The sequence below is a fragment of the Fusarium tjaetaba genome, assembly GCF_013396195.1.
Source record: "Fusarium tjaetaba strain NRRL 66243 chromosome Unknown NRRL66243_c0000173, whole genome shotgun sequence".
NCBI classification, from domain to species: domain Eukaryota; kingdom Fungi; phylum Ascomycota; class Sordariomycetes; order Hypocreales; family Nectriaceae; genus Fusarium; species Fusarium tjaetaba.
In genome coordinates this window covers 1-23,059 of record NW_023501369.1, presented here as the reverse complement: position 1 = coordinate 23,059, position 23,059 = coordinate 1, and the positions used below count along the sequence as shown (strand labels likewise).

Below are 23,059 nucleotides of genomic sequence, written 5' to 3'. Positions count from 1 at the left end.
CCTGATGCTCGTAATCTGCAAGACGCCGAGCCAACCCCTCATTTCACCGTAACGAGTTTAATAGTGTAGCGAATGAATCAAGAACCTGCAAATAATCAAGAATGAAACTCCATGCCGCCTATCATACATCTCAAGCATACGCCCTTGCCCGCAACCACCAATCCCAGTTGCTTCAAACCATGCCTTCAGCCATTGAATCTGACAAAGCTACCTTCTAAACTGTCTTCTTGTCCTCCTCGACAGGTCTGAGCATGGCAGGCATGGACCACTTCCCTTCGTAGAAGCTCACAGTGCCCACCTCTCTAAAGCCCATCTTTTCGTAGAGTGGCCGTCCTGACACACTGGACTCGAGCGTCGCTGGGACTCCCTCCTCCTCGCAGCGGTCGAGGCCCCACTGTACAAGACGCTTCCCGATGCCGGTTCTTTGGCATTTGGGTGAGGTGGCTAGGAGGCCGAGACGCCAGCGCTCATCGGGGTAGAACTTGTAGGCTTGCTCTGCAGCTGCTCCTGCTGCGATGCAGGCGTCTAGTGCGATACCGGGACCTGCTTGTCGAAGGGAGAAGTTATAGAACATGGTCCACGCAGTTTCAAGTCTGGCAATTACTACTCATAATGGTCAGTTATACTGCCACTCTCATAAATTCAATGCCGACTCACGCTTGTTCCAGTTATCTCCCTGCCAGCTCCGAGCGAGATCACTCTTTCCACAGCGGCTCCAGACTGCACAGGCAACAAATTCGCCTTGCTCCCCATTCTCTCCTTGACGGCGAGCAGCGAGAAGCACAGAGCCTTTCCTGCCGTACTCCTCGACGAGGGTCGTGCGCCACATGCTTCGAGCTGCATCGGGATGTTCATGGCGACCAGGGACCATGGCGCAGAATAGGTCGTCTTCCATGAAGGCATCGCAAATAAAGTCGACAAGCTCTTCGAGTTGCACACGAGAGCTTATTCGAACAATCTTGAGGGCCGGTTTGTGGGGTTCCATTGCTAAAGATAGCTTTTGAAGTTGGGAGGTGATGTGTGATGGCACTCAAGACAGCAATTGTTGGCTATTGATATAGTTTTAGGAGGTACGAAATTAATTCCATGTTTTGAATCTTATTGCTTGTAGCGTAAAAAGCGGAATTTCTGATGAGTTGTTATCGTGTCAGTCAAAGTGTTTAAGTTGATGCGTGGTTGATGCCTTGTTGCCTTCGTATTCCAGATCTTAGCGCTTTCCGCGGCTTCCACGGATGTGACACCCCTGTCTCGCTGAGGCCTCTCCACTTACTGATTCTCCCAACACCACATTTGTTCTTTATTCAATCACCAAACAGAAGCAAACATCAGACTTATTGATTAGCCATGGGACCAAATTACAGTGTCCGATACCTGGCGACGCTGAAAGAATCTGAAATTTTCGACATTTTGCTGACTCTATACTAATAACTAAGTTTGAGGTGACTGTCTGCGGGCAGTGACGAGATTTGATATTTATGGAAAATCCCTTTGATCTTTACGACGTGAAATACATTGTGACTGTTTGTGTGGCTATTTTCAAGATAATCAAGATTAACTCACCACTCCAAGGACTAGAATCGCAGATGAGAAGTTGGTTTGAAGAACACAACTTGGGAAACGCGATGATATTCTCGTCTCCTTTCCGGGAAACTAACCCGTAGAGTAGCAATGGGTGAACTAGGACTTGTACCATTACCGTCTCTGTGGTGGACGGATGTTGAAACATACAAAAGCCATGTCAACTTATCAGAGATATTGCGTATCGTGGTGCCAGAACTTTCAACTCCTTCCAAGGCGGGAGATTCCTCAGACAACTCATGTTAGATCTTGTTCTGGTGGAAAGTGTGGACCTCAGTTGTACCTGAAATCTACTACAACTAGTCATCCTACACTACCTTACCTTAGGTAGTGCAGCAAGTGTTGCCCATATGTCGCCCATGTTACCTTCTGCATATATCAATTATCGCCAGTTGCCGGAAGAATGGCAGGAAGGTGTATAACCACGAGTCTTGACTCTTCGTTTCCGCCCCAAAAACACCCAAAACACCCAATCTTACCACCTCACCAACTTAAGACATTCCACCATGCAGTCCCACGCGGATGCAATCGCTGATACCCTGTCCCAATTTGGTTGCGACAAAGCCTTCGGCGTCTCTGGAACTCATATCCATCACATCCGGAAAGCCCTAGATCGCCCAGGCATCGCAGTTTACGACTTTCGCCATGAATCCGGGGCTGCATTTGCCGCAGCAGAGTATTCTATACAGGCTGACAAATTCGCTGTTGTTTTCGTAACGAGCGGGCCAGGAATCACGAATGCCATCACTGGACTCCGTTGTGCTCGTGAAGACGGAGCCCGCATTGTCTTCATTGCAGGGTTGACGAGTGAGGAGACCGATCGAACAGGTCGTCGCCTTGTTCAGGAGACTTTTCCGATGGATGTGGAAGGGCTCACTGGAACAACTGTCTATAGTGTACTCAGCTACTGTGTCATCATCAGAGGCCTATTGGATGTAGAGCGACTGCGTCAAACCTTGGTTCGGATTAACCGCGATCCTCTGGGTGGGGTCCTGGGGGTTTTCTTGACCGACGCGAGAAGCAAATCACTCACACTACCTCTGCAAGAACCTCCGCAATTTCAACTTATCCCTTTCCTCTATCCCCCCTCTTTATCCACGGAAGCCCTTGCTGTCTGTCGCGAGGTTGCTGAGAGGTTTAAAAACAAGACCTGTCTACTTTGGATCGGTTATGGTTGCCGTGGTGCCTCCGCTCTTGTTAAACAGCTTGTGGAACGATACGATCTTCCGGTTATTGTTACGCCCCGTGCGAAGGGGATTTTCCCAGAGAACCATCCTTTGTATCGTGGCACAACTGGCTTAGGGGAATCGGCGAATCTCAAGCTGAGAACCAAAAGGCCGAGAGGCGTCCTTCTTCTAGGATCTAAGGCAGCTGAGCTGAGTTCCAAGTTTATTCAGGACGACTGGGCCAATACGGACTTCTATTGTGTTGGCCTGGAAACTTCCGAAGTCAAACGAAATATGCCCAAGCGTTCGAATATCATTGAAGCTGATATCAGTCTCTTTATTAAAGCCGTGTTGTTGGAGGAAAAGGGTACTGAACACAAAACGGAGTATGGGCTCATGCTAGATGCCACTATCCCGCCGGTTCCAGCTGCATCTAAAGGACGGATCCACATAAAAACAGTCATGTCTGTTGTTCAAAGGGTTGCCATCAATGAAAACGAATGTTCGATCATCTCCGGTGCCGGAAACCTCTTCTGGACAGCCAATTTCCTGAGGTTCCCCAAACATGGGCTCTTTCGATCAAACCTGGATTCCTCTCCTATGGGCCACGCTGTCTGCGGTGTTGTCGGCATGGGCCTTGGGGACAAACACGCGGTGGCCATTATTAGTGCCGCAGCAATGCTGCTGCAGTCAGAGGTAAGTACCGCTGTTCTATATGGATCAAATGCTATCTGGCTAGTCATGAGTGGAATCCGGGCTGGAGGGGGTATTCCGCCTCTAGCTTGCACTCCTCATACAAACTTTGAGTTATTGGCACTGGCAGTTGGATGTGATGGATGTAAAGTTACGGACGAGGAGGAGCTGCGAAAAGCACTTACAGAAGCATTGGCGAGAGATGGACCTACTGTCATCCATGTTATGCTAGATTCTCCGCCTTGGCACCATCCAAAGCTTGAGGAGCGTAGCTGACTAGGGATGCCCCTGGGTAGCACAGATAGCTAATACAACTATGTTCACAAGGCTCACCAGTGAGAACGCCACCTTCTCTGAAAGATAACAGATCAAAGTCTCACAACTTTGTTGATCAATATTTAGTTTAATACGACAGAACAACTCAGATTAAGCACATGAAGTGCAAGCAAATCTCGATAGTGGATTCTTCTTTCTATGAAGATAAGATAAGTGTTTCTGAAAGAATAAATGAATCCATTGCAGTATGAACATGCATGATTGCCTCGCTGAGAAGCTGAACAATGAAGCAACGATGGCAGTCTTTGAGACATTCGAACACGATCACGCATAATATAGTATAACAGTGAACAAATTCGAGAAAGCAGGCTAGTTTGAACTATAAATACTCAGCCTACTTCTTATGCTCAAGCCACATCTCTTAGCAAACGCCAACCGTCTGGCCACTATTATCAACACTACACATAAACGATTATCCAAAATGAATAGAGAAGACCTCTATGCCCTTAGAATCTGCCTTTTCTGGTCCATTGCGAATATAAGCTGTTCGCCTCATTCAAAATCATGTGAGAAACCCAGCTTTGAAATCACTCACGAGATCATTGAGGAAGGTCTCGCTCTTCTTGACCCCGAAGATTTCTTATGCCAGGCCCTCCGATATTACCACAATTACCTTGAGCATAAGGAACTGCGTAAGCACGATACGGGACTTCACCATGAGATACTTCATCGGCTCCATGACCCGACGAATTGGATTCTGACCGAGAATAACCTACTTAGGTATACGGCGGGGAACTGGCTGGAAGAGTTGTTAGAAACCGGTGGCGAGCAAGCGATAGACGCTGAGTCTATGAACTACCATGGATCTGAAAACAGATTGACAACTGAGACCGAAATGGCGACTGACATGGATGTAGATTTACCGGAGTCCGCAACCTGTCAGACTTCACTCGTTGAGCTGCCGAACGAAGGAAGAAGTGAACCTCAGGATCCGACGCAGACAGCTCGGAAACGTCGTCTGGACCATGACCATGATGCTGATGAAAGTTCTAGACTAGAGAAGAAGCGGGCGAGATTTTCAGAGTAGCTGCACGAGCGAGGGGTCAAGCATGAATTCTCAGCTCTCAGTAAGCAGGAGGATGGGATGGGTAAAGCCAAATAGAATTGATTCAATTCTATATGGCAATTGAAGTGCCTGGTCTGAAATCAAAAGGTATGCGCTTTTGTTTTTGTATGACTAGATGATAGATAGATAAGCATATATATCACTAGGTCTTTATACGTTGTTGAGGTTAATGTTCATATTGGTATTGTTAAGACTCGAAAGGTTCAGAGACAGTGGAAGAGTGGAAAAATCTTAGCAGCATAGTAAGCCCAGCAACGCCACGCTAGATATACTGACAGAACCAGTGGTCAGCTTTTGTGAGGCAGCACTTTTCAGACATGCAAAGTGAGTCAGCATTATCATGATACGGAAGAACAGGGCACCAGCATCTGTGATCCCTGACGATGATCAACCCAAAGAGCTGTCACTTTTTCGGATTGGTTCCGCCCCTAAGCCATTTCTGGTTCTGCAGCACGGCTTCATCCCCGTTGCAATTCCCGGGAGGTCCGGAAAGCCTCAAATAGTTGTTCATGGCTTATGCAAGAGTGCGGCAATGCAAGCCTGACAGCATAGATTGAGGCCTGCGCTTCGTCATTTTACAGCGTGATATGTAGGTATGAGCTACAATCCGAGCTGAACAAACTCTACAACCCCCTTTTTTGATAGGACGGGGTGGGCGGGGCCACGCAATATCAGAAATCGATAGCTTGGCCTGCTTTAAAATGACGCTTCTTCATTGGGTCATGATTGGCATCCTTCTTTGGGCACCTGCAGATCGCCAATCAGATGTTGGGCTCCAAATTCTCTTTCAGCTGTCTTTGTTCGTATGAGGTGTACATATACACGCATGTTCAATCACCGGTCAGATCACTTACCTGCAGGGAGGGTGGGCAGTTTGTCGCTTTATTGAGACAAGCCTTCACATGCTGCTGCGCAGTGCGCTCTTCTTACTCTTGGCTCAACCAGAGGGGACTCTGTGCCGTGTGCTCAAACGAAACGTCAACCACGGGTAATTCCCTTCGGTGTGAAAAGTCAGAACTCCCTGGATCTCAGTCGACCAACTGTATTCATTGGGAGACGCTTGATACCGGTTCTTAGTCATTCCTACCGCGGGTCAACAACATGGGCAGTCCTTGGTTTACGCGCTCAGATGAGCATAATCAAAACAACCATCATCATCAAAACGGCTCAAATAACATGGCAGAGGTGGGCATGGCTGCTGAGACTAAAGATATTTACCGGAAGAGCAGTTGGGACCCTTGGCAAGAGTGGTCTGACGAGGAAATCGGAGTCGATGGACGATCATCCCACGCTTCAGCCAAGTACGCACTCATTGTCCGACGTGAGAAAGAGCATGGTGAGATCGATGAATCAGTCCTTTCGCTACACTCGATCACAGTACAGAGTCCACTACTCAAAAAGATTCTCGGTCCGGTTTTCAAAGGGTACAAGGGTATCAACACCAACCTCAAGAAGCTCGAATTCCATGCGCCTTTTCGAGAGTTTTTCTATAGATGGGATGAGTTCAACCAAGCAGATCCGAGAAAGGAATCAACGGAAACCTCCGAGGAGTGCTCGCATTACAAGCTTCTGGCAGATATCATACATGCCGAGATCAAGCCGCGCATTGAGCAAGCCACGGATCTTCTTGACAATGGCGTTATATCGTTTGATTATGTGTGGACACTCTTTGAGCCTGACGTGGAAGTCTACACCAAGATCGAAGGTCGTGATAGGCTGTTCAGGTTGGTCAGCGGTAATTACTCCAAGACACCAGAAGGAACGGTGGCATACGTGCTTAGTGTGCGGTTCATCGACACCGATGGAGATACCTTCGGGTACACGGAAACCAACCTGACTATATTACCTTTTGAGAACGTCATACCCATTTTGGAGCTAGCTGTTATCCCGGCGCGTCTATGCCCCGATTTCGATCAAGTCAGGGAGCGACTCGTCCAGCGTGGTCAACTATTTGAGAGCTTGCAAGGGATCAACCACAAGACGTATTCTGGGATGTATAGTTTGTCTCACACGGCTTCAGGATTACCAAAGCAGCGCCATGTATGTCAGAAGCTCTTTGCATTCCTTCCTAGGTCTCCTGACGGTTGTGTAGGTTACAGATGAGCGGATCATCATTGACTGCAGAACATTCTTATGGTTTAACCGTGGCATGACCGGTCCTCTTCAACCACTTGAGTCTTCAAAAAGCTTTGTCTTTCGTGGTAACGAGCCAAACCATGATAAGTCGGTTGATTCGCTCACGCATAGGCCTCTACCAACGAAGCCATACGTCACAAGAGTTCTGAGCAATGGCTCAAAGACTTCAAGTACGTATTCTAATCTCGAGGCGGCTTAAAGGCCTCTTGAGCCAGTGTCTATAGGTTTGGCTAAGTGGTAAACATAAGCTAATCGTCTCAGAAGATGTACCTATCAAAAGACTCTCCGAAAGCCAGTGTGCACTATGTACGAACGTCGTGAAAGGGTTTTGCCTGAAAACCAAGGAATGGGGTAGGTTGGCTCAAGGTATCTACCCAATACTATTTACTGATGGTAAACTTAGGATTATTCGATATTGAGCTCGTCAAGGATGTGGTATGGAGCTCAACAGCCTTTGATCAGCTAGTGCTGCCACACGACTACAAACGAATTATCCAAGCATTTGTTGGTGCTCAAATGTCTGGGTTAGACAATTTCGACGATGTAATAAAAGGCAAAGGTGAGGCTGAGACCATGAGATGGAGAGCAAATTTGACTGATCCGATGCAGGAAGGGGGATTATCATGCTTCTGAGTGGAGAGCCGGGAACTGGGAAAACACTCACAGCTGAGTCCGGTGATTACCACGATGCCTTTATAGCTAGTCAAATCTTACTAACTAATCTTCTCTTAGTTGCCGAGATAATGCAAAGGCCACTTTATAATATGAGTGCTGCCGAGTTAGGAGATGTCGCCCAAGAAGTTGAGCAGAAGCTAGACTGTGCTCTCGAGCTCTCAACACGATGGGGAGCAGTCCTCCTGCTCGACGAGTGCGATGTCTTTCTCGAATGTCGAACTACCTCTGATATCAAACGAAACAAACTCGTCTCAATTTTCCTTAGACTCCTGGAATACTTTGAGGGCGTCATGTTTCTAACAACGAACCGAGTCTCAGCATTTGATCCGGCTTTTGAGTCTCGAATTCATCTCACTATTCACTATCCTAATCTGGATTATACCAGCAGGTTGCATATTTGGAAGACATTTGTGAATATTGGCACCGATGGTAATAGTCTTTCTGAAGATGAACTGGACGAATTAGCCGGTGTCGAGCTTAATGGGAGGCAGATAAAGAATGTGGTCAAAACTGCAAGACTTCTTGCAACGCACGAGAAGACTCAACTGGCCATGAGTCATATCAATACGGTTCTGAGGATCAAAAAGGGGCTAGCAGGAGGGCCATAATGTGGAAGCATGTACGATACTAGAAGTGACTGTTCTAATACGAAGGAAAGAAAGAAATCCAATATTTTAGTCACCTACGGCACTTTTCGATCTATGTCCGATTGAGTACACTAGTTGTGCCGCGTCTGATGATATCAACCCTTTCCTCTTTCCTCTTTCCTCTTTCAAGCTTTTCCGTCTATTTTGACAAGTCAGTGCCCCTATACGAGGACAAGAACCTCTAAGCCAACTATCTACAACGTACTCCCCAGGTAGGTTCACTCACTTTCATTAATACGATCATACACAGGGCCCTTCATAGCCTCTTCAATCCATCTCCATAGCCGCCTATCTCCAATAAATCCCGGATTCATTTCAGACATCAACGTGAGCTTCCTAGCCACAGCTAACCTTTCCACTTCGTCTCCAGAAAAGACCTCTATCTCCCGTTTCTTCACTTCATCGTTTGTCAAATCATATTCTTTCAACTTAGAGAGAAGCTGCTTGTTACTTGAGGACATGGCCCGCTGATGAAATAACCAACCATAATCTCTTGAATCCGATGGATTTTCAGCTCCGGTCTTATAAACAAGATCATATAATCTTCGAAATAGTGGAAGATCTTGGCCAGACAGAAGACGTACTAATCGAGAGAAATACCAATTCATCTCAGCTTTTCTCCACATGTCCTGGTTGATGTTTGGGGATTCTTGAGAAAATCCGGCCTGGAAAGCAGCAGTGAGAGCTGCTGAAGGTGGTTGCGAAGAACCTGCGAGCCTTGGAGTCGCTAACAACTCAGTCACCGGACCAGTCGTCGTAGAACCCCAATCAATAATACATGTGATGTTTAGATCTTCATCGACAAATATGTTTCCAGTATGAAGATCAGGATGTGATATGGTGAAATCGGTCGAATCAGATGACAGCTTTGGTACCATTTCCTCTAGGATCTGACCTGCGATACAGCAATCCAGTCGGTTCTTGCTACCCTCCAGTTTATCACCGACGACTATAAAGTCACCCCTTCTATCGGTAGCTGCCAGAAAGCTATCCCATGTCGGATAGTCAGCTGGCTTGGGCAGTGGCGAGAAGAATAGGTAAGGTGTGAGTGATAGCTCCTCTGCATGAGCAGTAAAAGCTGATATTAAAGACCGAAGATAGGTAGGTTCCTCTGTAAAGGGACCTCGTTCGATTTCTGCCTCCAAGGAGTCTCTTGACTGCCACGTAAGAACAGGAGATAGACATTCACCAACTGAAAATCCACCGTTATCGTCTTCAAACAACGATCCAATCTTATCGAAATGAAACTTTGAAAGGCGAGACATGATGGTACCAAGCTGATTCATGATTTTCTCGCGGTCTGGCTCTGAGAGCGGGAGCTGAGATGTGCGATGTCTGATATTCGGGGGCTGGATTACCGGCTCAGTCCAACGATAATCTGACAAGGGGCGGCTAGAAGCTTTGCTCTGAAGGATATAAGGTATTCCAATGTCATTATCGTGACTCCCGCTGCATTTTATGTCATTATGAGACTACTTTATGCTGCCCGACTGCATCCTACCTATAGGAGTAAACTTTCGGAACGGGAATTTCACAATGGGTTTCAAGGTACTTCAACGTACTCGCTTCACTTATGAGTGTTTTGGAGGCGGTTTCGTCTGAGAAAATATGTGTGTCGTAGCGAGCCGAGCGAAACACCCATTCAACCCCATCATCGAAGGTGATGAATATAACCCAGTTCAAGCTACCGCTCCTAGGGACCTTGGACTCGTCACAGGTACATGATTGACCTCGAAGCTTCTCTGCGAGCAAAAGAAGTGCTTCTAGGTTAAATTTTGCCCATCGGAATATCCTAGGCCGATGTGGTGGTACAGGCATCTTATCAGATTTATATATGGGCGGTTCTTTGTCGTTCAAGGGCCGTGAAAAGAAGCTTGAGGAGGCATGTCCATGTTTGGGATATACAGTGGTCACGTGGTGGCTAAAAATAGAGAGAAACATATATCACGGCAATCATGCAATACTGCCATGAACAGCAGCTTCGGCTTGATAAAATGTCAAGCAGGCCTGTTTTTCCTTCCAATCATCTTAGCGTAATGCGTGTTATATCTCGTCAGAAACTTAAAGCCTCCATAAAATCAGGATGTCAATCCGAAGCAAGGATCCTTGGTGGGTGAGTTATCAGACCAGGTTACTCAACCCCCGCCCTTAACATGTAGCTTCGTTCTTCATTAGTTTGTGGAAGACTTCGGCAAATAGTACCTCAGATAAGTAAGAAGGTAATTAAATGCCCATGAGCCTGACATCATCAGATCGACACTCGCTAAGTCGTTCTACCGTTATAGTCTCCACTCCCCGATCTCAATAGTAGCAGCTCCAATCAGGACAACACAAGCCCTCATCAATACAACCAAGACAACCAATAAGATCCTCAAACCACGCCACGATGTCGAATTACACCAGCACCAAGATAAAAACTTCCGAACCTCCACGTGGATTGCAACCAACGTTAGCATTCGATGCTTACAATCCTTATCTTTCCTACTGGTCACTCAACAACGTCACATCGCTACCTCTTTCGTTGACCGTGACACCAAGGACCCAGTTACACCAGGCCAGGGCTTGCAGGTCCACGAGAGTGGTGATGCAATACACAGGACGAAACAACGTGTACAGGCCTGGCCTGTTTGTTGGCTACCGGCATCTCGGCGGCAATATGGACGATAACGGGGGCGGGGTTGGGATGGAGGTCGGGAGAAGCTTAAAAAGAGACATATACGAAGGATAAGCTTCTTTTTTGTCTGTATCAACGGCTTTTGTCATAGTCAATATGAAGTCTGCTGTGATTCTCTATGCTTGTGGCCTTTTGGCTACAGCTGTGACAGCCGAGTTCGACGGCAACTTGAACTACGCCAGTCCGTCTCGTCGTCATGCTCGTCTTGGAATCGATGTTCCTTTGGTCAAGCGTCGATCTATGAAGCGTGGTAACACTCCTTATGATGCTTCTCAGCTCAACTTTACTCATGGAGTAGCCTCTGGAGATCCTTGGCCTAAGAGCGTTATCCTCTGGACCCGTGTTGCACCCTCTACCAAGTCAGATGACAGTGAGACTGTTGTGGACGGCACCGCGGGACATTACAGCCATGAGACTGAGAAGTACATCAAGGCTGATCCTCATCCCATTTGTGTGGAGTGGAAGGTTTATGAGTCCAAGTCTGCTTCTGGAAATGGGAAGACGGCCGCCAGTGGACGAGCTTATACTACCTCTGATATCGACTACACTGTCAAGGTGAGCACGGCCGTTTGAAAAATAGACTAAGACATCTTGACTAACACCTTCTAGGTCGAAGCTAGTGGCTTGAAGCCTCTTACCACTTACTACTATCAATTCAAGGTCTGTGACTCTAATGTCAAGAGTCCTGTTGGTCGCACCAAGACTGCTCCCACCACCAACGATGACGTCTCTGATCTGAGCTTTGCTGTGTTCTCTTGCAGCAACTACCGTGAGCTAACTTCTCCCTTTGATAAAACTGGGAGCCAAAACTAATCGTTTCAGCTAACGGCTACTTCAACGCCTACGGTAACGCTGCCAGAAAGGACGAGCATGACTACGTTATCCATCTGGGAGATTATATCTATGAGTACGGAGCCAATGGCAGCCGGGCCAGCCAGCCTTCTACTGAGATCTTTACACTTCACGACTACCGAACTCGACATGGACAGGTCAGTTACCACGGCATATTTCTAAGGAAATTCGCTTACCTTATTATCTCACTAGTACCGCACGGATCTCGATTTGCAGCTTCTGTCTCAGAACTTTGCTTGGATCCCTACCTGGGATGATCACGGTAAGTCTCTTGTGCATATCCCTAGATCCATCTGACAATGCATAGAGTTCGCCAACAACGGCTACAGAGATGGATTCTCTGGTCTTAATAATACCGAAGAATCCTTCTTGAAAGAGGGCCGCAAGGTCACAGTTGATACTCGAAAGGTTAACGCTGTCCGAGCTTACTTCGAGTGGATGCCCATCCGGTAAATATCAAAACCAACCCTGCTACTAGCTTCAACTAACCTCCATATCAGCCAAACTGATCTCGACGATGGCCTTCGAGTCTGGCGTTCTTTCCAAATGGGCAAGCTCCTGGATCTCATCATCCTCGACACTCGGAACTACGACCGCAGCATTACCAGCCTCGACTGGAACGACAACTACATCGACATGATCCGAGATGATCCCAGCCGCACTCTCATGGGAGGTCGTCAGGAGAACTGGTTCTATCGATCTCTTAGTAAGTCTAAGGACCGAGGTGCCGCCTGGCGAATCGTTGGCAACCAGATCATCTTCTCGCGTATCACCGAGGATTGGGGTAATGGCGAGGTTCTACCAGGTGATAACTGGAGCGTAAGTGAATGAGCAGTCGTTTGGTTTTGTTGCAAGTACTGACCTCTGAAGGGCTATGTCGCCAACCGAAACCGAACTCTTGAGCATCTGTACGACAACGATATTGGAAACAACATCTTCCTCGCTGGAGACAGCCACCAGAACTGGGTATGTATCATAACTTTCCTTGTCTCTACTAAACTGACATATGGCAGGTCTCGGATCTTGTTTGGCTTGGAACCAAGGAATATGACAACAAGACTGGTGCTGGAAGTATTGGTGTCGAGTTCGCCGGAACAGCTGTCAGCTCTAATGGAGTTGGTGGCCCTATCGAGCCTGCAGCCGGCAAAGCTGCTCGTGCCAGAGTTCAGAATAACCCTGAGCTCCAGTGGCAAGAGGGTTATTACCGAGGATACTTCATTCTGGATGTGAATGCTAAGCAGGTCTCGTCCCGATTCTATGGTAAGATTCAAACACCTGTTCACTCCCAGAGGTCTCACTAACATCTTCAGGTTCTCCCTCTGTTGCCTCTCGCAACTCATGGGATATTCCTCTGGCTAACTTCACCGTCGTTTCTGGTGACAACCACTTGAAGCGTCCTGTTGCTGGTGGTCGAGCTGAGTCCGGTGCTCTTCGCTATGGAGAGGTCAAGCATACAAATCTCACTCTCAACACTGAGACTGGCGAGTGGAAGAACGTTGGCTTTGACACCATGTACGTCAAGCATGATTAAAGGGGATTTCAAAAGTTAAAAAGGACCATATAATTATGAATCGGCTATAAAACAAAGCCTAATAAACCAATTTCAGTTTTGAATGCTATATATGAACTAGAAGGGGATGAAGCATTTTGGGGGGTAATAAAGAAATAATAAGCCAAATAGTTTATCATCTTAACCAGCTGCTCTCCAATCCCTCTAGCCCTCATACTCCTCAGGCTCACCCTCACCCTCGTACTCCTCAACCTCGTCGTCGATCTCAGCATCCTGGTACTGCTGATACTCGCTGACCAAGTCGTGCAAGTTGGACTGGGCCTCGGTGAATTCCATCTCGTCCATACCCTCGCTGGTGTACCAATGCAAGAAAGCCTTGCGACGGAACATGGCGGAGAATTGGTCGTCGACGCGCTTGAAGATCTCCTGGATGGCGGTGGAATTTCCGACGAATGTGGCGGCCATGGGGAGACCTCTGGGGGGAACGGAGCAGACGGAGGTTTGCACGTTGTTGGGGATCCAGTCGACGAAATACTCTGAGTTCTTGGTTTGCACCTTGAGCATCTGGTCTTCGATCTCCTTTGTCGACAGCTTACCGCGGCTAATTTCATGTCAGTTCATCTCATTTCATTTCATGCATCTTTTGAAATCAAAACTTACAAAATCGCGGAACAAGTGAGGTATCGACCGTTGCGGAAATCAGCAGCAGCCATGACGTTCTTGTTATCGAAAATCTGCTGAGCAAGGCTGGGCACGGTAAGATGTTGGAAGCCCTGCATCTTACGACCGGTCAAAGGCGCAAATCCAACCATGAAGAAGTGAAGTCGAGGGAAGGGAATCATGTTGACGGCCAACTTGCGCAGATCAGAGTTGAGCTGACCGGGGAATCGGAAACATGTCGTCACGCCAGCCATGACTGTCGAGATCAGGTAGTTAAGATCGGCGTAAGAAGGATCAGCGATCTTCAAGGTCTTCTCATAAATGTCGTACAAAGCCTCGTTATCGATACAGAAGGTCTCATCCGAGTTCTCGACAAGCTGGTTCAATGACAAAGTGGCGTTGTAAGGTTCGACGACGGTATCAGAAACCTTGGGCGAGGGCATAACGGAAAAAGTAGCCATCATACGATCGGGAAACTCCTCACGGATTTTCGACAGAAGAAGCGTTCCCATGCCGGAACCGGTACCACCGCCCAGAGAGTGGGTGAGCTGGAAACCCTGAAGATGGTCACAGTTCTCAACCTCGTGTCGCACAACATCGATGGCCTCCTCAACGAGCTCAGCACCTTCGGTGTAATGACCCTTGGCCCAGTTGTTGCCGGCGCTGGCATTTCCGGCGACGAAATTGTCGGGGCGGAAAAGCTGGCCTAGGGGACCGGCGCGGATGGCATCCTGAGGACCGGGCTCAAGATCCACAAGGACCGCGCGGGGCACGTACTTATCCTTTGTGGCCTAAAGGGAGACGGTTAGTGAAAAAAAGACGGTGAGTGAGAGAGATTGGGGAGACGCGCCTCGGCGAAGTAGACGTCGATGCGCTCTCGCTGCTGGTCGTCGGTTCCGTTGTATCTTTGAGAGAATGTTAGGTTGAGGCAAATAAGGGTCACCGACTCTTCATTTCACTCACGAGCCGCTGCCGTCAACGCCATGCTCCCCAGAGACGGTTTGCCTGATAAATCGTCAGTCTCTACACTCAAAAATAATCGCCTGCAGTAGTATCTACCAGAAACTGGAGCCGACTTGGTTGCCCTGCAATCATCAACTCAACACATGTCCCTCAAAGCAGAAAAATTGGTTGGGTGGCCCTTACACATTGGCCGACTTGGACGTGCACCTGTCAAACGGGGGGTAGTTAGCCTCAGTCAAACTCAAATTCGCCAGGGACGAAAAGAAGAAGGTCAAGTCTCACAATCTCACGCATTTTTGCTGACGTTTGCCTCTTACGCGTACGGGGGGTGCGAGTACGTTACGTGGTGAAGCTATCGAGGAGCTGAGCTGGCTTGATTGAGGCTTTGCCAAAGGACGACGACTTTATTGACCAAGTGGTAAAAATGGTGCCTAAAAAGTAAAATGAGTGAGAATTCCGGTGCCTGGCGGTGAAAAGGCGGTAGCCTTGGTGTGGTCTGATTATGTACATAAATTGGCCTGCCCAAAATTTTGCTGATATGGAATAAGCTAATTTCAACTGTGCCGGATAACTGAATAATTGTGCGCTGTCTTTTTTGCTGGAAAAGCGGCGGGGTCTTTTCGTTGCTGTGGTTGCTGGGTCTTACAGCAGGGTTGCCGCTGAAGGCAGCCGTATTTTTTGCGCTGTGGAGATTGAATTGATAGGTGCTTAGGGGTCGGGTCCCTTTGGTTCTAGGCTACCGTATTACGGGGGGACAGCGCATCTCTGATGGAGGGGTCGAACACGGGGGGGAAATCTGTTCTGCTTTGAACGATATCAGGGCTGGCGGGCGGAATTTGTTGTTGTTATCTCGCTTCTCCTTTTGTGGCAAATTGGATTGTTGACCCCATGCAATTTGAGGTACAAATTACGCCAACGCTCCAATGAGCTAGCTGCAATCAAGCCCCAGATATGTTGTCTCGAACTAATTCCCAACTAGCAGTGGGCATACAGTGTAGATTTCACTAGTTGGATTATGTTTCAGGAGTATGCATAATCTATCCGACTTTCAATTGTGCAAATAGGACAGATCGCAGTCAGGGTCCTTGTTACTGGACGTCTAGGGTAACCATCGCGACATCATCAATTCACAGCTTCAATATGTTCAGAATAGCATTATGACGCTTTCATTTGTATATCTGTTCTTAATTTTTATTTTTGAACATTCTGCTGCGATATGTTAAACATTAACTTGTGCCTTGAGTGAATGGTAAATGTTCCTTTTGAACTGCGCTCATGAATAAAGCTCTCTTGCGTGAACGGTGTTATCGGACGCCAAATGCTCCGTCTTATTTGAAGATGCAGCAGAGACTTGGCAAGGAAGCATGCCGACTGGTCGAGAATGAACGACAGCTGACAGTTTCAACTAACAAGTGCGGCTGAAAGCCGAACATAGCTTGGCTTAACCGCCACAATGCCCATCTCACAGTATCACAAACCCCTCATCAACAACATCTCAAAATGACAGAATCAAGAGCCTGGGTATTCTCAGAGCGAGGTCTACCATGGGACGTCCTCAATCTTACAAGCCAGCCTATCCCAACTTTACCGCCTCCCCTTCCCTTGCCAAAAGACGTGCCGGACCCAGAGGAATGGATTCTTGTCAAAGTGGCCTTTGCAGGCTTGAATCCAGGTGCCATATTCCAGATGACTCTCGTTCCGCCATTTATTCGGAAACCAACCTGTGTTCCTGAGATGGACTTTTCAGGCACTGCGATCGATGTCTGGCATCCTGATGACGAATCTGGATCAGCACGGTCAAAGAGATTCAATAAAGGTGACAAGATTCTTGCTATGCTACCAGCCAGCCATACTTTGCCTACGGGAACAGGTGCTTTGGCTGAATTTGTTAGAATTCCAGCTCGATATGCTGTGAAGAAACCAGAGGGCGTGAGCTTTGCCGATGGAGCTGGCTGCTTACTGCCAGGCTTGACAGCACGGCAGCTTGTGAACGAGTCTGGTGCAACGACCGGGCATCGTGTTTTGGTCAATGCAGCAAGTGGTGGAATTGGGTCTCTGGTGGTACAGATGCTCCGAAAAGTTGTAGGACCTGAAGGATATATCGTTGGCATATGCAGCGGTAAGAATGTCGAGTTGGTCAAGAGTCTTGGTGCAGATGAGGTGAGTTAAGCGTTGATTGAAATGGAACGACAACTAACTCGCTTGACAGATAATCGACTATACGCAACATGATCATCTATCCAAGTACCTCACCGAAAGATTCTTACCAGAACCCTTCAACACCATCATCGACACCTTAGGCCATCAAGCCCTATATCTCGCCTCACCATCCTATCTTGTACCCGAAGGCAACTATTCCTCCGTTGGCATCAAACCACCCACGTTCTTCGTCCCAGACTTCCTCCGCGCTGTGCTGCAGATGAAGCTCAACGAATGGTGGCCAGTATCCCCATGGCTCGGTGGTGTTGGACGAAGATGGTTGGGTACATCTATGATGAGCCCTACACTTGAGGATCGTCAGGCTGTCGCGGATATTTTGGGCCGTGGCGATATAAAACTGGTCAAAGACAGTATCTGGCCGTTTGAGGAGACTAAGGAAGCTTATAGAAAGCTAGGTGGGCTTCATGCTAGGGGCAAGATTCTTGTCAAGGTAGATGATCAAGTTGGCGATGATGATTGTTAGATGTGATTCGTCCATAGGTTCTGATGGCACACTCCACTCTTTGTTTCTCAATGAACTCAAGATTACAACAAATACACTGATGATATCTTTGAGATCTTGTTATCTTCCTTGGTTAGTTACCTAATAGCTAGTCTTTGGCTACAGCAGACCACAGGCCTTTGTTGCATTGTATACACAAAGCGAGCATAGAAGTAACCTCAACATTGAATGAATACTTACGCGAGAATGGACTTTCTTTATCAGAAGCTTGAGTATAAAACTTTGCCTTAATCTCTCGCCTTGATAGTTTTGAATCCTGCTTTCCAGCATAGCGTCTCATCTCTTCACCATCAAGTTTATATCCAACGTTTCTCATCTATTCCACTGTAAACATTCCAACAGACGTTCCTGGCCTCCAACATGGCTTCTGTACCCATCAAGCCCATTTTCGTCCCCGGCAATGACGAGTACCATATTAGGCTTCTTTCTGTCAAGCTGACCGGCTCATTCTCCAACACAAAGTATATATCTTCTCTGATAAGACCTGCTACAGTCCTCACCGTACTGCCATACAAAGAGAGTGCTATCAATTGCTCTCCATCACACTGTCCTGCCCCCAAAGAGCTCCCGGGTCTTCTTTTGATCTGTGAAACCCTGGAGGAACGCCAGGAATATCATTACAACAGTCCTCGACGAGTGGCCATGTCCGTCACAGCTTTCTTGGCTAATGGTATTAGTGTGGAGGCCGATACTTATGTCTTTCTGGTTGCAAGTTTTGAAGAAGAATATTGGGACGACTGGGAGTTACATGCGTGTGTTTCCTCTGAGAGACCTTATCCCATCTCTTGCATAGCACCAGAAGAGCTGGTCTCAAACATGCCAGGCATCGCAGACGAGGATTCCACCAACGACTCAGTGAGCACAGATCTGGAAGATGGATGTTGAGTCACTATTTCTAGGCAGCTATCATGAATTCAGGGTGCTATAACGACTGACGCCGCCCTTTCGATCTACTTTGGTATCTGGAACATGTTTAGAGGCACCCCGTCAAATCACTACTTAGATGCCTACTTAGTGACCAGAATAAATGATTAACACTTCTGCATTTTTACTTTAGAGCTGCTCATAGTACAAAATACTAGATCCTATCTTGAATCGGCCGTGATATGTAATCCTCCTCCAATGAGTGTATATACAGGCCTCTGACACAAACCTTACCTCGTCGACAAACGGCGGTCAATACCGCCGCGGATGCTGACCGGCTATAGAACACGGCAATAGATAACTTATGGAGAACTCCGTCTCAATCGCACAATCCTCGGAAACTTGCAATCTTCATCCCGACAATCTGATCCTTGGTCGGTGCCGCGTCGGTTATCGATATCAAGGCTATGGTTACATAGACGAACTCATCGCAGGGAATAAGAGACCCACGAGGCGGGGTGACGATACGACCCAGGTTCAACTAACTGATAACTCTAAAGATTTGCTTAATTAATACCCCAGTTAGGAAGGTAACTGCAGAACGTCTTGGGCGGGGGATTTGTGAGGTGGAGTCTCGGGCAACAATTCTAGGTCCTAGACTGAGGAGCAATTGAGATACTGCCAAAAGAAGTGATAACGAGCATACAGGCAATCGTGGTTCGCCTAAGTGAGTTGTATTGAATATCAGAATGGCCGTAGTATATAAGGTCGGGGGATTGCCATGTCCGCGATGCGACGACGAGTCTGTTACACCTTGTCCAGGTTTGAGGTGGTACTTGTGATCATTGGAACGCAATAGTAAATTTCCAAAAGCCGGTTCCAATTCTCTTCATTACACATTGCGGAATAAGCCACCGTGATGGTCTGTCTTGATCATGCCAGAGGCCTCGCAGCCTTTGCGTTCGGCCTCACACTCCTCGCAGCCCCAGCATCATCACTACAAACCACCCTTGAACCACGCCAAAAGAAGAATGCCACAAGCCCGTACACTGAAGCAGTCTCAGACTATGTCGACTCACTCGATAAAGAGCTTTGGTCAATCAACAAGAACATTCACGACAATCCCGAGCTGGGATACAAAGAGTTCAAGGCCCACAAACTTCTCACATCGTTCATGAAGAAGCAGAAAGGGTGGAATGTGACTGACACAGTTGGCGGAATCGACACTGCCTTCATGGCTGTGTTTGATAGTTCAGGTGATGGTCCTGTCGTGAGCTTCAATGCCGAGTACGATGCCCTCGAAGGACTGGGACATGCTTGTGGCCATAACTTGATTGCGACGGCATCGCTGGGTGGCGCTCTTGCAACCGCTGAGATCATGCGCAAAGAGAAGCTTGGGGGCAAGGTCATTCTTTTTGGCACGCCAGCGGAAGAGTCCCTCGGTGGGAAGGTCAAGATGCTTGAAGCCGGCGTCTTCAAGGATGCCAAGATTGACATCTCTCTGATCTCACATCCTAGCAACGGTCCCGACACTCCGTACATGCTGGCTCAGTCAACAGATCGTGTCGATGTTGAGTATACAGGCCGTGAGGCTCACGCTGCAGCCGGGCCATGGGAGGGCATCAACGCACAAGACGCACTCCTCCTCGCCAATAGTGCTCTGTCCTATATGCGCCAACAAATGCGTACGACAGATCGTGTCCATGGAATCATTCACTCAGCAGGAACCCGTATCAACGTCATTCCAGCTGATGCATCAGGAAGTTACCAGCTCCGCGCCGCCAACGAGGAACAACTCGAAGAGCTTTCAGACCGGGTATACAACTGCTTCAAGGCTGGTGCTCTTGGCACAGGCGCAAAGATGAACTACACAACACGACCATACGGTTACGCCAACATGAACAGCAACGATGGTCTCGCGGCGTCATACACACGCTGGTTCGAAGAGCTTGGCGGTGACCTTCCTGATGCTGACGTCGACAAGATGCGAGAGCCTGGTGGTTCAACTGACCAAGGAAACATCAGCCAGGATTTCCCAGCTATCAGCCCAATGTTCCAGATCACCTATGCCAATGGAACTGTTCCAAAAAGTGGCCCTCATACTGCGCCTTTCGAGGTCGCAGCGGGAAGCAAGCCTGCTTTCGAGAAGGCTCTCATGGTCGCTAAGGGTCTTGCTGGTGTCGCTGTGGATGTATTGACTGTTGATGGGCTTTTAGATGAGATCAAGGATGAGTTCAAGAAGACCAAGTCATCAGCTCGACGAAGAAGGTAGATTACCGGACATGAAGTTACAGCATGTAGAGTGACGAGACGGCCATAGTGTGGCATCATCCTGGACCTTGGCCGGCAGCCTTGGAGTTGTTCATCTGCCGTGGATTAGGTATAGCGATACGGAATAAAATAAAACAACCCTGTGAAGAGCCACTCGATGCTACTACAGTGGGATTATGCAACTCGTTCTACCTTACACCTATGTACTCCGTCTGCGTCACTCATAACTCATCACACCATGCTTCTTTCTATATGCCAGGAAGACCAATGACCTGTCTAACAGCAGGTACAAAGCGAGGCACAATGTACACAACGTAAAAGGCCGTCACCGCGGTCAAGAGTCCAGTAAACTAGGAGTCGTTAGTAATGACAGGTGAGAGACTACACCGGCTTTGCTTACCTTCTCGAACCATGTATGGAAGTAAATAGCCGTCATGAGTAGCATCCAAGCACTCAATCCCATGACACCCACAGCGAACTTGCCGCCGAGACCCAGAGCAGGTCGCTCAGAACCTTCGCCTAGAGACGTGTCAGATTCGACATTAGCGCTCTTGAGAGCTCCATCAGACATAACGACGCATCGCTCCTCGTTTCGCTTGCCGGACCATCTTAACACAGCCCAGCCGACTTCTTGCATGAGAAACGCAGTACCTAGCGTCAGGAGGAAGACGTGACCCGATATGTCATGTCCTCCCTTCCATTTACCACCGGCAGCTTTGCAGGCCACTGCTGTGACCTTATCACCAACAGTATCAGAGCCAAATTCGACCTCCCTTCGAGCGAGCTCGCAGCGGCCACCTGTCCATCGGAAACCACGGTCAATCAGAGCAGGTCCAAAGCACCACTGCGTGACGAGGAACCACATTGTTGTTACAGCAACCCATCGTAGACTCGCGCGGACACGTCGCCCGGTGTCGGTGGTGCTAGGATGGCTGAAGATGAAGACAAAGAACGCAACAGTGATCCATGCCCATCCTCGCTTGACAAAGAGAACGTTGAAAATATTGGACTTGCGCGCGAAATAGCTCGGAGAAACGCTAGGATCTTGGAAATGCGACTGCGCGATAGGATCGTACGGTGCGGCGCGTGTCTGCGGTGAAACTATAGAGAAGATAGTTCCGAAGATCAAGAGAGCTGGGAACAACACAAGGCCAGCTCTCTCTAGGGGTGTCGGCAGGAAAGGAGACGAGCGAGGCGTCGAAGTCGATCTGGAGGGAGAATCCATAACTGTATCGTTCACTTCAGCAGCCGCCCTCGCAGCACGTCGGGTAGTAACCATTGTAAACAAGCGTAAAGTGAGTTCTTAGAAGAGCCACAGCATTAGGAGAGGTCAATGACAGGCTTGGAGAGAGGCAGAAGGTTTGCAAGAAGTGACGCCAGATTGGCCTTGGTCGCGTTTTTGACGATGGACAGTTGGCTTAAGGCGATGACGTCTACGTACTCGCGCTAGTAGTGGGCTGCCGCCAAGGAAGCTCAGAGACTAAAATTTGCGGGGAGCGGAAAAAAGAAAGCTCCGACCTTTTGACGTCTTGTAAATTATTATTTGAGGTGCGGTTCATCATGACAACTTCGACCTGCAAATTCACGACGAAATGCTGCGACGACGAACACGACAAATATTTTCGACGAGTACGTCCGTGATCAAGTGATCATGGAAGCCTTGAGAAACCGAATGCGCTTTTGACGACTCATACCGAAGAGTCACACAGACTACATTCACGCTGTCGCGACGTCACTCATTCGCCCGCCACGAACGCACGAAAACCTTCTTCGTTCACGCTTCGTCCCCGAGCCTTGCCCACTGCACCCAGCGCCCTCCACGAGACGAGCATGCCTACCCTTATATATCAAAAACCGCTCAATACCCATACTGAAGAGTGGTGTAGTGGTATACGCTCCTAGATCTCCTATGATCACCTAAAATCTCTAAAATCCGCTCCTATGATCCTTCTCCCACTACACCACTCTTCGGTTTTTGCCAGTTGGCTCGATTTTTTGTCGCCTAGCCCGGATCTATCACTTCCTTTTTTCCTGGATTTATTTCGCCAAATTTCAGTGTCGTTCGAACGCAGGCATGCCCTCAAATGTCGACATGTACCCCTGAGGGACCTACCTTTATATACCAAAACCACTCTCTATACCAGTACCGAAGAGTGGTGTAGTGGTATTCGCTCCTAAACTCCTATGATCACCTAAAATTCTTCTCTCCGCTCCTAAGATCTTTCTCCCACTACACCACTCTTCGG

General features: G+C 48.2%; 10 protein-coding genes across 10 annotated transcripts; 6 read left to right on the top strand and 4 right to left on the bottom strand.

Moving 5' to 3' along the window:
• Positions 1-214: 214 nt before the first annotated feature.
• FTJAE_8188 (uncharacterized protein) lies at positions 215-985 on the bottom strand (the record flags this gene model as incomplete). Its single annotated transcript, XM_037354978.1, has 2 exons — positions 215-603; positions 658-985. The coding sequence occupies 2 exons, from the start codon at positions 983-985 to the stop codon at positions 215-217; spliced, it is 717 nt and encodes a 238-aa protein (XP_037204745.1).
• A 1,099-nt stretch (positions 986-2,084) lies between these two features.
• Positions 2,085-3,713, top strand: FTJAE_8187 (acetolactate synthase; the record flags this gene model as incomplete). Its single annotated transcript, XM_037354977.1, has 1 exon — positions 2,085-3,713. The coding sequence occupies one exon, from the start codon at positions 2,085-2,087 to the stop codon at positions 3,711-3,713; it is 1,629 nt and encodes a 542-aa protein (XP_037204744.1).
• A 481-nt stretch (positions 3,714-4,194) lies between these two features.
• On the top strand, positions 4,195-4,800 carry FTJAE_8186 (uncharacterized protein; the record flags this gene model as incomplete). Its single annotated transcript, XM_037354976.1, has 1 exon — positions 4,195-4,800. The coding sequence occupies one exon, from the start codon at positions 4,195-4,197 to the stop codon at positions 4,798-4,800; it is 606 nt and encodes a 201-aa protein (XP_037204743.1).
• Positions 4,801-5,940: 1,140 nt separating this feature from the next.
• FTJAE_8185 (TOB3 (member of AAA-ATPase family)) lies at positions 5,941-8,258 on the top strand (the record flags this gene model as incomplete). The annotated part of the gene is made up of 5 exons (XM_037354975.1): positions 5,941-6,879; positions 6,932-7,145; positions 7,379-7,534; positions 7,585-7,650; positions 7,708-8,258. 5 exons carry the CDS (start codon positions 5,941-5,943, stop codon positions 8,256-8,258), a joined length of 1,926 nt encoding a protein of 641 aa, XP_037204742.1.
• A 257-nt stretch (positions 8,259-8,515) lies between these two features.
• Positions 8,516-10,115, bottom strand: FTJAE_8184 (altered inheritance of mitochondria; the record flags this gene model as incomplete). Its single annotated transcript, XM_037354974.1, has 2 exons — positions 8,516-9,746; positions 9,799-10,115. The coding sequence occupies 2 exons, from the start codon at positions 10,113-10,115 to the stop codon at positions 8,516-8,518; spliced, it is 1,548 nt and encodes a 515-aa protein (XP_037204741.1).
• Positions 10,116-11,067: 952 nt separating this feature from the next.
• On the top strand, positions 11,068-13,354 carry FTJAE_8183 (alkaline phosphatase; the record flags this gene model as incomplete). Its single annotated transcript, XM_037354973.1, has 9 exons — positions 11,068-11,526; positions 11,581-11,740; positions 11,794-11,960; positions 12,016-12,085; positions 12,131-12,272; positions 12,324-12,642; positions 12,694-12,789; positions 12,837-13,083; positions 13,134-13,354. The coding sequence occupies 9 exons, from the start codon at positions 11,068-11,070 to the stop codon at positions 13,352-13,354; spliced, it is 1,881 nt and encodes a 626-aa protein (XP_037204740.1).
• Positions 13,355-13,537: 183 nt separating this feature from the next.
• FTJAE_8182 (beta-tubulin 2) lies at positions 13,538-15,250 on the bottom strand (the record flags this gene model as incomplete). Its single annotated transcript, XM_037354972.1, has 6 exons — positions 13,538-13,934; positions 13,994-14,784; positions 14,859-14,898; positions 14,957-14,998; positions 15,053-15,078; positions 15,239-15,250. 6 exons carry the CDS (start codon positions 15,248-15,250, stop codon positions 13,538-13,540), a joined length of 1,308 nt encoding a protein of 435 aa, XP_037204739.1.
• Positions 15,251-16,456: 1,206 nt separating this feature from the next.
• Positions 16,457-18,563, top strand: FTJAE_8181 (zinc-type alcohol dehydrogenase; the record flags this gene model as incomplete). The annotated part of the gene is made up of 3 exons (XM_037354971.1): positions 16,457-17,116; positions 17,166-17,606; positions 18,021-18,563. The coding sequence occupies 3 exons, from the start codon at positions 16,457-16,459 to the stop codon at positions 18,561-18,563; spliced, it is 1,644 nt and encodes a 547-aa protein (XP_037204738.1).
• An 898-nt stretch (positions 18,564-19,461) lies between these two features.
• On the top strand, positions 19,462-20,814 carry FTJAE_8180 (amidohydrolase; the record flags this gene model as incomplete). Its single annotated transcript, XM_037354970.1, has 1 exon — positions 19,462-20,814. One exon carries the CDS (start codon positions 19,462-19,464, stop codon positions 20,812-20,814), a length of 1,353 nt encoding a protein of 450 aa, XP_037204737.1.
• Positions 20,815-21,061: 247 nt separating this feature from the next.
• FTJAE_8179 (SCS3 inositol phospholipid synthesis) lies at positions 21,062-22,092 on the bottom strand (the record flags this gene model as incomplete). Its single annotated transcript, XM_037354968.1, has 2 exons — positions 21,062-21,163; positions 21,214-22,092. The coding sequence occupies 2 exons, from the start codon at positions 22,090-22,092 to the stop codon at positions 21,062-21,064; spliced, it is 981 nt and encodes a 326-aa protein (XP_037204736.1).
• Between the last annotated feature and the right edge of the window lie 967 nt (positions 22,093-23,059).